The 12,518-nt window shown below is 37.8% G+C and overlaps 4 protein-coding genes across 4 annotated transcripts; 2 read left to right on the forward strand and 2 right to left on the reverse strand.

Annotated features, from left to right (window-relative positions):
- Window positions 1–374: 374 nt before the first annotated feature.
- Window positions 375–3,126, reverse strand: LOC109543695 (Golgi resident protein GCP60). Its single transcript, XM_019913517.2, has 8 exons — window positions 2,922–3,126; window positions 2,338–2,485; window positions 2,132–2,272; window positions 1,860–2,038; window positions 1,642–1,793; window positions 1,465–1,589; window positions 1,132–1,403; window positions 375–1,011 (listed from the first exon to the last, which is right to left on the reverse strand). Exons 1-8 carry the CDS (start codon window positions 3,076–3,078, stop codon window positions 818–820), a joined length of 1,368 nt encoding a protein of 455 aa, XP_019769076.2. The 5' UTR covers window positions 3,079–3,126; the 3' UTR covers window positions 375–817.
- A 120-nt stretch (window positions 3,127–3,246) lies between these two features.
- On the forward strand, window positions 3,247–6,238 carry LOC109543693 (coiled-coil domain-containing protein 22 homolog). The gene is made up of 8 exons (XM_019913515.2): window positions 3,247–3,454; window positions 3,970–4,195; window positions 4,258–4,525; window positions 4,579–4,925; window positions 5,080–5,294; window positions 5,354–5,488; window positions 5,554–5,719; window positions 5,774–6,238. The coding sequence occupies exons 1-8, from the start codon at window positions 3,405–3,407 to the stop codon at window positions 6,005–6,007; spliced, it is 1,641 nt and encodes a 546-aa protein (XP_019769074.1). The 5' UTR covers window positions 3,247–3,404; the 3' UTR covers window positions 6,008–6,238.
- Window positions 6,190–7,656, reverse strand: LOC109543696 (28S ribosomal protein S27, mitochondrial). The gene is made up of 2 exons (XM_019913518.2): window positions 6,976–7,656; window positions 6,190–6,923 (listed from the first exon to the last, which is right to left on the reverse strand). The coding sequence occupies exons 1-2, from the start codon at window positions 7,565–7,567 to the stop codon at window positions 6,235–6,237; spliced, it is 1,281 nt and encodes a 426-aa protein (XP_019769077.1). The 5' UTR covers window positions 7,568–7,656; the 3' UTR covers window positions 6,190–6,234.
- A 182-nt stretch (window positions 7,657–7,838) lies between these two features.
- Window positions 7,839–11,494, forward strand: LOC109543697 (40S ribosomal protein S2). The gene is made up of 6 exons (XM_019913520.2): window positions 7,839–7,945; window positions 9,516–9,620; window positions 10,103–10,290; window positions 10,473–10,706; window positions 10,910–11,051; window positions 11,237–11,494. Exons 2-6 carry the CDS (start codon window positions 9,518–9,520, stop codon window positions 11,416–11,418), a joined length of 849 nt encoding a protein of 282 aa, XP_019769079.1. The 5' UTR covers window positions 7,839–7,945; window positions 9,516–9,517; the 3' UTR covers window positions 11,419–11,494.
- The last annotated feature ends 1,024 nt before the right edge of the window (window positions 11,495–12,518 follow it).

Genomic DNA, 12,518 nt, shown 5'->3' on the forward strand with positions numbered 1-12,518 from the left:
TTTACAAATTTTGTAATTGCCATTTTGATACGATGATACGGCGCTATTGTTCGATGGCAGAGCTCCGCGATGTTTCCAATAAACCGGCTTCGCTCTGGAAACACACGGGCAGGTCCACAACATGAATCAAATAGAGATTTTTACAAATATAGGTAATTGTGTTTGCCTATCTGGACATTGCACTATTGTTTACGGTTCGAATTTAACGTTTCTGAACGATAACGACGCCAGGGATACTTCATAATAGATGAATATCCAATTTCCAGGCATGTTATAACGCATAAATGGTTTATCAGCGGATTCAGCAACTGGATGCGGTTATGGAACGGGACCTGGATAAGTAGGTAACTAAACTATTTAATGGAATAAATATGCATAATTTATTCTATTTATATTTAGGCAGTTAGTAATGGTATATACATATATTAACATTTTCTAAGAAGATACTGTTGTTTCAACGTATCAATTCTTCAACCATGCAAAAACCAAGCAGTTGGTAATTTAAAAACGAAATCTGAATTGTATTGTAATATTTGATAAAAGTCAAAAAGGGGATCAAAAAATTTGCTTTCCGCTTTATTCAGGCGGGCGAAGTTAAAACATACATAAATTAGAAAAATGGTCGTAAAATTTTTCAAATAAATTGAGATTAAAACATGGTTTTATTAACTCCGTGGCAGAGTATTAGGTAAATTAACAAAAGCTAACCATTTCAACAGTACCTAGCATCTAAAGTAACTGTTGCTACTATAAAACATATGCCTAAGTTCTGAGAACAATAAATAATTACCATTTACACTTAAAACATATAAGTCGCTTAATTTGCATAATAAATGCGATAATAAAGGGTTTTAGACCTCCAAAGCGAATAGGAGTTGTCAAATTTGAGGAGATAAACTCCCTTACCTGGATAGGCATGGGAGCCAGCGTAAACTTCAGCTTGACAATCTCGCCTGTATACCGGAACGATTTCCATGACCGCAGGTTTGGTGAGAGACGACAAATCCATACCTGGAGCATCAAAATACACAAAAAATTTCAATCAAATCATCAAATTCTCACTAGTAATCACGCTTTCAAAAAAAAATTGCGAGTAATTTAATAAAAATTCGATAATTTACAAATACTCACCGCCCGATTCCAAATCACATCTCAGATTCTCATCTGCATACAATTCATCTTCATCAATTTCGACATCCTCATCATCGCTCTCAGAAACATGAACTGAAACTTCGTCGGTCAGCGGGGTGCCGAATTCGAAATATATTCCAAAGCCTATATCATAGTGGTCGGTAGCAAATTCCCAAAACAATTTCGATCCTTGCGGATGAGTGGGAACTCGAATTGTGATTGTTTCACCATGACCTACTCTTACAACACAGTCGCCTTCTGTCTGCGCCACCCTGCAAATACATTCAACATTGAGATTGCTATGATGTTGCTTCGAGTTCGGTGTGAAATTACCTTTGCTTAAACGGCTCAATGTCCGGCAAAGTCCACATACTCGCTGACTCAGTTTGGCTATTGGACTCCTCTTCCTCGGAATTGTCAGGATTCTCGGCATCGGAAATGCTGTGCTCCAACGGCTTCTACAGCAACACACAGATGTCTTCCACTCTCTCGTAAGATTTTCAAACTTACCACCCCGTTTGATTTCAACTCGGAATTCTCGGGCAAAATGTTCCTTTCATTTAACGCTTCTGCTCGCTGTGACAATTCCAACTGTTGCATGTACTGGAAATAATGCTGTTCTTGAAGTTGCCTGACCAAACTTCCTTGCTTCTCTGGATCACCTGGTAACAACAATGACGCTGTATTTTCATTATTCAACTATTATACGCGTTCAAATTTTAAATTACCCGGGTACTGTTGCGAGGCGTATTTCCTAAACTGGTCAAACGTTTGTTCATTCAAAGCCGACTGAATTTGCCGTTTTATAGCTTCCTGCTGTTGCATTTGCTCAATATGTAACTTTTCCTCCTCCAATTGCTTTTGATGCTCAGCCTCTTCTGCCAATTTAATGATAGCTTGCTCTTTGCTATAACAAACCCAGGCTTACAATATAAAACTTACAACATACTTAAATTATGGAAACATACAAACGGACGCTTTCAAATTGCAACAAACTTACTCTTTTCGACTTTGCTCGTCTCTCTCCCTTCTGTGCGCTTCTATATAAGCGGAAAACAATAGACATCTTCTGCTGAGTAATTCTACAAACCCTGTTCGCGCCTGATCTTTTGATAAGTTGCCTAGTTTCTGCCAGGCTTCCCTGAAATAGAATAAAAAGTCGCGTTTTTTTAATTTGTAATTTTCTGGGGCGAAAGGCGACAATACCTTCTATCTTTTCCAACTACATCCAATGTACCAAGGGGCGGTAGTTTAGATATGGCTTCGGCCAAAGGTCCATGACCAACTTGCTGCGAAAAGGCCACTAGCTGCAAGTTGTCCTCATAACTGAAGTGAAAAGCTTTACCCACTTTGTCTGAAGAAACAAGAATTATGGTTTATTAGAACTTGTCTGGGCAAATAGTTTCTTTGGAAATTAAACCAGACTGTTAACTTATCAGATTAATGAAACGTCTGTTAAAACCTTATTGAAGAATTCATGACTGGTTTCACAGGTGGGTTTCTGATGTTATTTCTGTAAATAGTTAGTTTTGCTAACTTGCTGCAGCTGTTGAGTGCTGTGTATGTCTGAGAGATACTGAGGAATAGTGAAGACAATTCAGAGTTAAGGTCCATAAGCAATTTAAAAAAATACACTCCCAAACGTATACATGGTGTGAAACTTTTCATACCAGAAAAGTTATCTAGAAATTCAATTTCCAAAAGGTGACAGTGCACACTGTACTCGAACATTTGGCAATAAAACCTGAACATAGTCAGGCCTTCCCTAAGGCTTCAGAGATTAAAATTACCTTTATAGAAGCTTAGGGCCAGTTTGTAAACTTCATTGAGGGGAAGGCCGTTTTGCACACCATTACTGCCCTGAATGCCATCAATTGGCAGTTCGTTATTCTGCTTTATGTCGAGATTTTCCAAATTGTTGCACAAATCAAGTTGTTCTTCGGCCATTTCAGTGACGTTTTGGTTTTGTTTACAACACGTCACTATAATTCAAGACTGTCAAAGCTTCAAGTGCAACGATTGCAGCAATACAGTTTGCTGTAACTCATTGATATAAACAAGAAAAGATGGCAGCAGCTATCGGCAGGGGATTTGAACTGCCTTCAAAATACGTCACTTTTGCTTGAGGTTATGTGAGAACTGCAAAATAAATATTTATTTATTTTATTAAATTAATACTATTAATTTATTGCCTATTATTTTGGCACTCATTAACGCCTTCTATGTAGCTCAGATATAATTAGCAAGAAAGATCAGGACATTGGGAAAATAGGATGGAAGAAGTTGATAAAATTATCATAGACTCCTTAAGACATCTTAGCTGGTGAGTTAACTTTTAATTTTAATACTCTCAAGTAATAGCCTTTAATAGTATACACTTGGAGAATATTACCATCAAACCCTACTGGATTGATTTATCCACAAATGAAATGCAAGCTGTGGGGCGTCAGCAATTGAATTTGGTTTAGACTGAAATATTTTTCCTTTTTCCGAAAAAATGGCATAATTATACCAAAGAAACAAAAAAGTTAACAGAAACAAATGGGAAACTGATTTTTCATTTTGTTACTGCCGGTACTGAGAAATTATATAAACGCATAATTAAAAACAGACTACAAGAAAAAATAGAAAATGACATACATACCTACCAATTTAGATACTATCCATTATACGTCTTGACAGACAACCGATCTAAAGAACATAAATGAGTAAATACTTTCATGATCATCAACAAGGCCAACAAAACCTATGTCATAAGGAACTACTCAAAATTCGCATGGCCAAAACACTTTTCTTCCCATTTATCCCCATTCTAAGGAAAGTGAACGTTTTTTTTAGCGATGTGGAAAGAGGAATTACTAGTTTAAAAGACTTCGATGCAGATTTAGTTGTAATGGCAATAACAAGTTGTCTACAAGCAATAAACCCTCAACTAAAACTGCCCAGAAAATTGCCATCTTCAATGAGCGCCCGTATAAAGTTCGCCTCTAGTCTAGCTCAGCAAATTACGGAATTCGGCTTCAAAGGCGACATGGGATATCAAACAATTCTATATTGTAATGAGGTACCGCCAGTCCAACGAATAAACATATCCAGTTTTCCTGATATTTTTAAAATTATTACTAGGTGGAAGTACGGCGCGTTCTAATGTTTCTATTGGAGCGGTTGCCCAAGGAAGCCAATGCCGCTGCATCTGCGGAACCAATTGGATACGTTCCTAAGGTAGTAAAGCAGATAGAAGATACTTTGAGACACTCTTTGACCAAGATGTGGATTCCATCTGAAGCTCTGCACTTTGGAGCTCGGCCTATTGAACACGGATTTCTCGTTAACAGTTTTGGTAACAGTGTCCCCCTTCATGGCATCAACCTAATTGTTGCGGATGAAACCACTGGTATGCTCATAAGTCTGGTTTCTCATTCTCAAATTTTGAAAAATATTTTTTAGATCCAGAAACAGCCTCATTCATTCCAAATGTGATAGAACAATGTTCAACGCCTAGACAACTGTTGCCTTCCCTTCTATTTCCGCCCATAGATTACTCGGGCATGCAAAACTGGCAGCAGTCAGCTGTAAGTGAGCCTTTAGCGCGTGATTTATCAAGAGAGTTGTTGAATAGCGCAGCAATTGAAAAATTGGACAGCCCGAGTGCAGCTGGAGATAGAAAAGAGTACATAAATCGCAATTCCCCTCAGCATAAAGCGGAACCTTTATTAAATACCCTAAAGGAGGAGAAGGAGAGTTTGGATGAAATGCAAAAAGCTGTTAAAGAATGCGAAGAGAACTTGTTAAAGGTAAGCCATGAAAAAAATAGTTAACTCTAAAATTCTTAGATAGTACTGGAACATTTAGTATAAAGTGTAAGTGTTCATGTATTTAATATTTATCTAAAACCTGTATGTTCCTTATGTGTTAACAAACGCTCTGTTTTTATCATGACATTTCCAGCTCAAATCCCAACGAGAACAGGAACAAACTATACTCAAAGAATTAGTAGCTAAAGTTAAAGTGAAAAACAAAACAATGGCAGTTCTCAGCAATGAGGAGAACATAGTTAAACTGGAGAATCTAATAAAAAAGGGTGAAAATCGATTGGTTGAATTGGCCAATCAATGGGACGAAGTACAAGCACCGCTGTTGGAAGAGCAGAAAGCGTTAAAAAGGTTGAAGCTGCATAATTATGCAAGTTTAACTTTGATTCAAATCGCAATTTTGTTTGTAGTTCTGAAACTCGGTACACTGAATTACAGACCTTGAAGAAAGCCTATAAAGAAGTTATGACGGACCTGAAAGAGAAAACTGCTCTAGAGCAGAAGCTCATTCTAAAATGTAAAGATCTGAATAATAAAAACAACAGGTACCAAACAATAAAACAGCCAAATCTTGTACTTGCCTAATCATTGCTGACTTTTGATCAATTAGGGCTGCATATACAAAGAGAATACTGGAAATAGTAGGAAATATTCAGAAACAAAACAAGGAAATCCAAAAAATCATTTCGGATACCAGGCAAGTTCAAAAGGACATCAGTAATTTGACTGGGCAAGTGGATAGATCTTTCACTTTAAGCGACGAAATGATTTTCCATGTAAGTGTTGGTGCTGAAATATAGTTTGTCAGTTGTTATCAACATTGTTCGTAGGATTGCAAGAGTGACGAATCAGCCAGAAAGGCCTACAAATATTTAGCGGCCTTAAGGGAAGAATGCAATGGAATTCTGCAGGCAGTTTCGAATATTGGTCAAGCTGAGCGAGAGCTGAGAAACTTGGAGGAACAGATAGAAACAGAAAAAAATAAAGACATTCGCGATAAATTGGACAAAGTCCAGAGAGACTTGACTGAAATGAAAAATGAAATTGAAGTACTGATGCGATAGCTATCCAATAAGCCAACTTCGAATTTTGCTAAACAGGGTGACACACAGAACCTAAATTGCTTTGCTATGAAAATGCAAAACTTTAAACGCTAATTTCTGATGGAAATTACAACAAATGGAACAAATTATATCACCATTGTTGTAGACTTTCCGCGACCATCACGAATTGCAATAAACAAATATGAAATTATTATTTTACTCAAGAAAATATACACAACGTTATAAGTTTAACCTAATTGCTTTGTATGTACTTCTGGAGGTACGTAACTTGCATCTGCTTCCTTGGGTTTCCTTCTGGGTCCAAACCATCTGGTCGGGTAGTATTTGACTTTGCTCTCAATGGCCAGGTCAATTGTTTCCTCATTTTCAAAGAACCACAGCCTTTCCTCCTTTTCTTTCAATGCCTTGTTGATGTCCTCAATGCTCTGTAGTCTCTTGGCCGTCTTCAGTCTCTCTTTTTGTGCTTCTAGCTGCTGGATGCGGTCGCTTTCCCATTTTTTAAAGGTGTCGCACTGTTGGGTAATATCGCTTTCTAAAGTCTGTTGTGCGGCTGTTTTCACATTCTCGATGAGTACGTTGCTTAGATCTATTGATTCTGTTTGAAGCTGATTTATTATTTCTCCAACGTTGCTTTCTTCGGGGATTAGGGCTAACACTTCTTTATATAGAGGTTTGGTGACTTCCGAAGTGAAACTTCTCAGAACATCTGGTTTTCCAAACAATGCTAATCCCAATACATAGAAGCTTTGATGCAAGGGGTCATTTTTCCGTTTGCTGATCATGGCCAGGGTTTTGCCAACGATTTTCTTGCCATCCCTCAAGTCAAAGTGTTCGTCATCATACGGGTTTCTTAAATACTTTACCCTGATTTTAACTTCTTCTTCAGGTTCAGGTGGGGGCGCATATTCTGGCCAACCTGAAACAAACTTTGTTTTACATTTCTAACTATTTGAACTCACGAAACCTACCCGTTGGGTTCAGTAGATAATTGTAGCAGTGCAGCAGGGCAAAGCTACAAAACAAGGGATGCTCCACTTCTTCCTGCAACATAAGTTGGCTTGCCACTCGTGCCCCATGGGTGTATTCTTTCGACTTCCAGAAGGTATCCATAAGTAGGTTTGCTGTGTAATAGTCCAGGAACAATCCATAGTTGAGTCGATCATCCAGAGCATTTATAAGTTCTTCGGCTTTGCCAGATTGCAACAAAACTCTCACTACAGCATGACTGGTGGATTCCAACGTATTGCATGTGTCTGCTGTGATCCTAAGTTTGTGAACAACATCCAGTAGTTCGTCACATAACGAATCATCCCGTATGGCATTGGCAAACACATCGATGTCAATAGCATTAAGCTGCTTCGTTTTATTAAATCTTTGGTCCAGTTCATAAAACAAATCATCCAAGTTTACTTTTTGTAGAACGGGGTTACTAAGTCGTTGGTTCCAGACATCCTCACAGTAATAAGCTTGCGAGAGTATTGTCCTCACATTATGCGAACGGTTTGGTTCGAACAGTTTCAGAATGGGGCGTTTAGGCAGAATTTGCAAAATTTTAAACATTATTATTCATTCGCCTGGATTTGACTCTCGATTTTCCAAGTTATTTTGTTGAAGTGTGGTTACGTCGACAAACGACAGCACTTCTTTTCGATTGTCCTGAAAAAGTAATCTTCTTTGTCTGGAACAGTAAAATTTTGTAATGAAATCAGTAGTATGCATATTTTTCAGTAGGAATTTACTTAAATTTAACAAAAAGTACAATTTTATGGCTTATTGGTGGGTTTTTGGTATAAATTTTGTAAATTTTACTAGTTCTTCCAGCTCGCTGCTGTTGGGAACATTGAAGTAGTGGGGGAAATGAATCGAATATCCGGCTTCTCCATTTTCTCTGGGCGTCACTTATTCCGTTTTCCTCCACGCGAGAAGTTATACATAGAGGTAAGTTTCTGATATTTTCTGGTTTGTTAAATAATTTTATAATTTTAATAATCACGAGCAAGTTAGGTTTTTACACAGTAATATCATCTACATCGGGTTTCAAAATAGGAACTAGCATTTTTGTTAAAAAATTTCTTAACCTGATTTCCATGTTGGCCACGTGATTTATGGCTTGGCCCTGTTTTAAGCCAATCATCCCCGTGTAGTTGGAATGTCGGAAGGTTACTCATTTTTGCTTGAAAATTTGTGAAAATACGCATTTTTTGTTGAATTTAAACTCAGCATCGCCCGTGAACAACGGATATAATTAATCCAGATTCTTGCTGGTGTCGATTATACCCTGCAAGATTCCACTTTTTTAACTGAAAACACGCTTCAATTCAGGAGTCCCAGTCAGAAAGTATTGGATTGCTCATAAAATCAACCGCATGGCTAGAAATTCGCCATATTTGATTCTAAACTTTGCACCGTGTTGCCAAATATCGCGAAAGGTCTCGTCTTCGAAATTGTTGTAAGGAGTTGTTAAACAACATATTTTTTGTAAAATATGCAAGTTTGTTCTGGTTCCGTAAAATGTACCGATTAGAGTAAATGTCTGGGACACAATCTGTTTATCAGGACTACCGCTTTGCGGATTAAGACTGCTCACCCTATAGAAATTCTCATAACAAATAATATTTTTTTCGAGAAAATGCCGTTTTCCACTACTTCTCACCCTCTGAAATTCATTCGTTTCCAATCGAATACAAAGGACACCATGTTGATTCTTGCCAGAACAAATTTTTCGCGCAGTTGCCAGAACTATCAGTACCACTTCCTTCAGCACGTGGTTATCACCCACGCGTTCAGTTTTCCAAAGACAGTCAAACTTTATCATAGAAACATTTCAAGTTCCGTTTGGAGCTTAGTTCTTCAAAAAGGCAAATTGCATAATTGGATGGTCTATAAATTAATCCAAAAAACACTATTGAAATTCGCTTTTCCACCTGTGCTATTTGCTGCTAAATCTTGTTTTTTTAGGTCTCAACAATGTATAACTCTACTTGCAAAGTTTTCGCTAAGATGCATAATAATTGTGTTTAAAGTTTGAGCATCTTATATTTTTTTTACTAAAAGTGCTTAATTTGAAGTGGTTTTAAGGTAAAAGAAGAAAACACAAAAAATTCGGCGGGGCTTAGAATACGACGATTATGGCCGAACCAAAATGTCTTCTTACTGAAACTGGCTAAATTTAATTTTCAATTGCTCCATGTTAATATAACATTTCACGTTATTTTCATTCACGTCACGTTCCAGCTGATATTTGAAAGCTTTCTCATTCAACTAAGGATCTACATTTATTACAGCATAAATACCAACAATTGTGTTACTTAAATGGGTACTTGAGACAAAACTTGCTCCTTTTTGCAATATGAATTGCGAAAACTACATGATGAACATTTTATTTCTTTCGCGGTTTCCACCAGATTTAATTAGTGATGGTCTAGAAGTTCTGATAATTTTTTGGAGTTTTACTGAAATTGGGTAAATTACATTGTCCTTGCTAAATGCCACATTTTTTGTATTGCAGACATGGCGGACGCAGCTCCAGCCGGAGGACGTGGTGGATTCAGAGGAGGCTTTGGTGCAGGAGGCGCAGGCGGTGGTCGTGGAGGACGAGGAGGTCGCGGAAGAGGTAATTTAAATCCCCTCTACATCTGCAGGATCTAACTCCATCTCTGTTTTAACATCTGGAATATATCGTTGTCAATTATTAATTGAAGTTACATAACTACCGCTTTCACTTTCAGATGGAAATCAATCTTTTGCTTTTCTAACAGTCGCTTAATAAATCAGTCATCTCTCGGAAACTCAATTTTATAGCTTGATTCTGTTTCGATTTTCTATGGTTCGGTATCAGATTCAATGTTATTTATTCCATGAGTTCTTTGTATGCCAGTTGCATTTATTTTATTGTACCAGCCAACATCCCTATTATTTTCGCTCTCTTGCCTCAAATCGATATGAATGTAAGAATACAGTTCCATTTAAATAGTCAAATTTACCGAAACACGATTTACATCAACATATCCAATTAAATATTATTGTTTCTTTAGTTCATAAATTTTACTATTTTGGGAAATATGAAGCTATAAAAACTTTTTTTTTGTTTTACAGGTAGAGGTCGCGGCCGTGGTCGTGGAAGAGGGAAGGAAGACTCAAAGGAGTGGGTTCCCGTAACCAAACTTGGACGTTTGGTGCGAGATGGTAAAATCCGCAACTTGGAGGAAATTTATCTTTTCTCTCTTCCGATCAAAGAGTTTGATATCATCGACTTCTTTATTGGAACCGATCTGAATGATGAGGTAATTTGTCAAACCAATTTCTGCACACCACTTTTATTTATCACTTATATGATGAATAACTTAATTCTTTCGCGGTTTCCACCGGAAAAATTCATGACGGCCTAGAATATCTGATACTTTTTTAAAGAAAAACCGTTGTTCCGATACACGCACGAGAATATTAATTATAAAGGATTCTTTAGGTTTTGAAGATCATGCCCGTTCAGAAGCAAACTCGTGCTGGTCAACGTACAAGGTTCAAGGCTTTTGTGGCCATTGGAGACAGCAAAGGACACATTGGCCTCGGCGTAAAATGCAGCAAGGAAGTAGCAACTGCGATTCGTGGTGCCATCATTTTGGCTAAATTGTCGGTGGTTCCAGTTCGAAGAGGCTATTGGGGAAATAAGATCGGTCAACCCCATACAGTACCCTGCAAGGTTAGTGATATTGTGGTTGATTGAAATTCAGTTATGAGAAACATAGAATACATTCATGATGAACAACTCCCATTCTTTCGCGGTTTCCACCAGAGACTTCAAGTCAGTGATGGCCAAGAATATCTGATCAATGTAGTACTACTCTTAATCAAAGTTTATTTCTTTGTGAATTTTGTCTAATTTGCTTCTTATTTTATTTACAGGTAACTGGAAAATGCGGGTCGGTGACGGTTCGTCTGATCCCAGCTCCCCGTGGTACTGGCATTGTATCAGCTCCTGTTCCTAAGAAATTGCTGCAGATGGCCGGTATTGAAGATTGTTACACTTCTGCAAGAGGATCTACCGGTAAGTTATCACTCAACTGATATTTGGAAATTAAGGACAATTACATGATGAATTACTGTATTCTTTCGCGGTTTCCACCAGAGGAATCATTCAATGACGGCCAAGAATGTCTGACATTTCGCACTTCATATGTGACTAGGCCACTAGTAGCGTCAGGAGACTAATTTGTTTTTGTTTTTTGTTAGGGACTTTGGGTAATTTTGCAAAGGCGACATACGCAGCCATTGCGAAGACGTACGCGTACTTAACGCCCGATTTGTGGAAGGACATGCCACTTTCGCGTACGCCATACCAGGAATATGCGGACTTTTTGGTCAAGAACCACAAAGTTTCGCCGGGGGTACCAGCCCGCCCTGACGGGGTCTAATCCAGACCACAGCCCGCACGTGCGAAGTGCCACAAACACTACACGTGTAGTGTCTAAATAAAATTATTTAAACAAAGTTTCGTATTTTTTTTCCATTCGATCTGTCAGTAAAACCGTGTTAGTCGGTACTAACAAAGCAATAAGTACACATCTGCACGATTATTTTGTTGTTTCATGTGTTGACAATAAATAACGCTATGCTGTGGCTTCACTATGTAACAGTTAGCACTCTGTGCTCTTACATCTTTTTTACACGAGACTGCTGCCTCGGATACACGTTTAGCTATGCACACATAGAACACACATAGAACCTTATGGAACCATACTCGGGGGATTATTCTCAGTTGCTGCAACTAAGCCCTTTTACCCGGCAACTATTGCTTCGGATACTCGTTTAACATCAAGCCTTAAGGCCGGGTCACATATCCGACTCCGATCATACAATCAGACGAAGATCTGCGAGCAAAATCACTTAGTTCACATCTTTCCGCTACCTGCCCGATCATGTTCCGATTTTGCTGGCTATTCGATGGGTATTTGCTATTCGATTGTCGGAAGAAAAAACGGTCCGCATTTTAGGTTGCGTCAGTGATACATTTGGTTTTTAATGGACAATATCTACAGTAAGCTGTAGATATTTAAATATTTTGATGGGCTTACAGAATTTTACTGATAGAAAACAAACTCAATTATTAATAATGCACATGATTCGTCGCAAGTATTAATTTATATTACTGTTTACACAGCAACTGTATGTAAGGACTCTGGCAAGGAATATTGGAAAAATAACTACTAAAGTGTACATTGTAAACTGTTCATGGAAATTTATTTACTACTTCAGGTTTTAATGTTTTAATTCAACCCCTCATTTTGTAGATATTTTTATTCTCTACAAATCATCTCGGGCATTCCTATTACACGTTTTTCGAAAACTTGAGAATATTAAAAATCCATATTATTCAATGCGATAAAATAAATATGAGTCAAAATTAAAAACCGTGCTTGTGCCTCAGTGTTATGATGTGCCTTCAAGACGGTAATTACGGTATAATTATGGCTTAAAACCCCGCAAAAATGTAAAGGTATGTTGGTGTTTAAAT

Source organism: Dendroctonus ponderosae, unplaced genomic scaffold, assembly GCF_020466585.1.
Source record: "Dendroctonus ponderosae isolate FM_Combo_2020 unplaced genomic scaffold, Dpon_F_20191213v2 Dpon_F_20191213_1, whole genome shotgun sequence".
Lineage (NCBI taxonomy): Eukaryota > Metazoa > Arthropoda > Insecta > Coleoptera > Curculionidae > Dendroctonus > Dendroctonus ponderosae.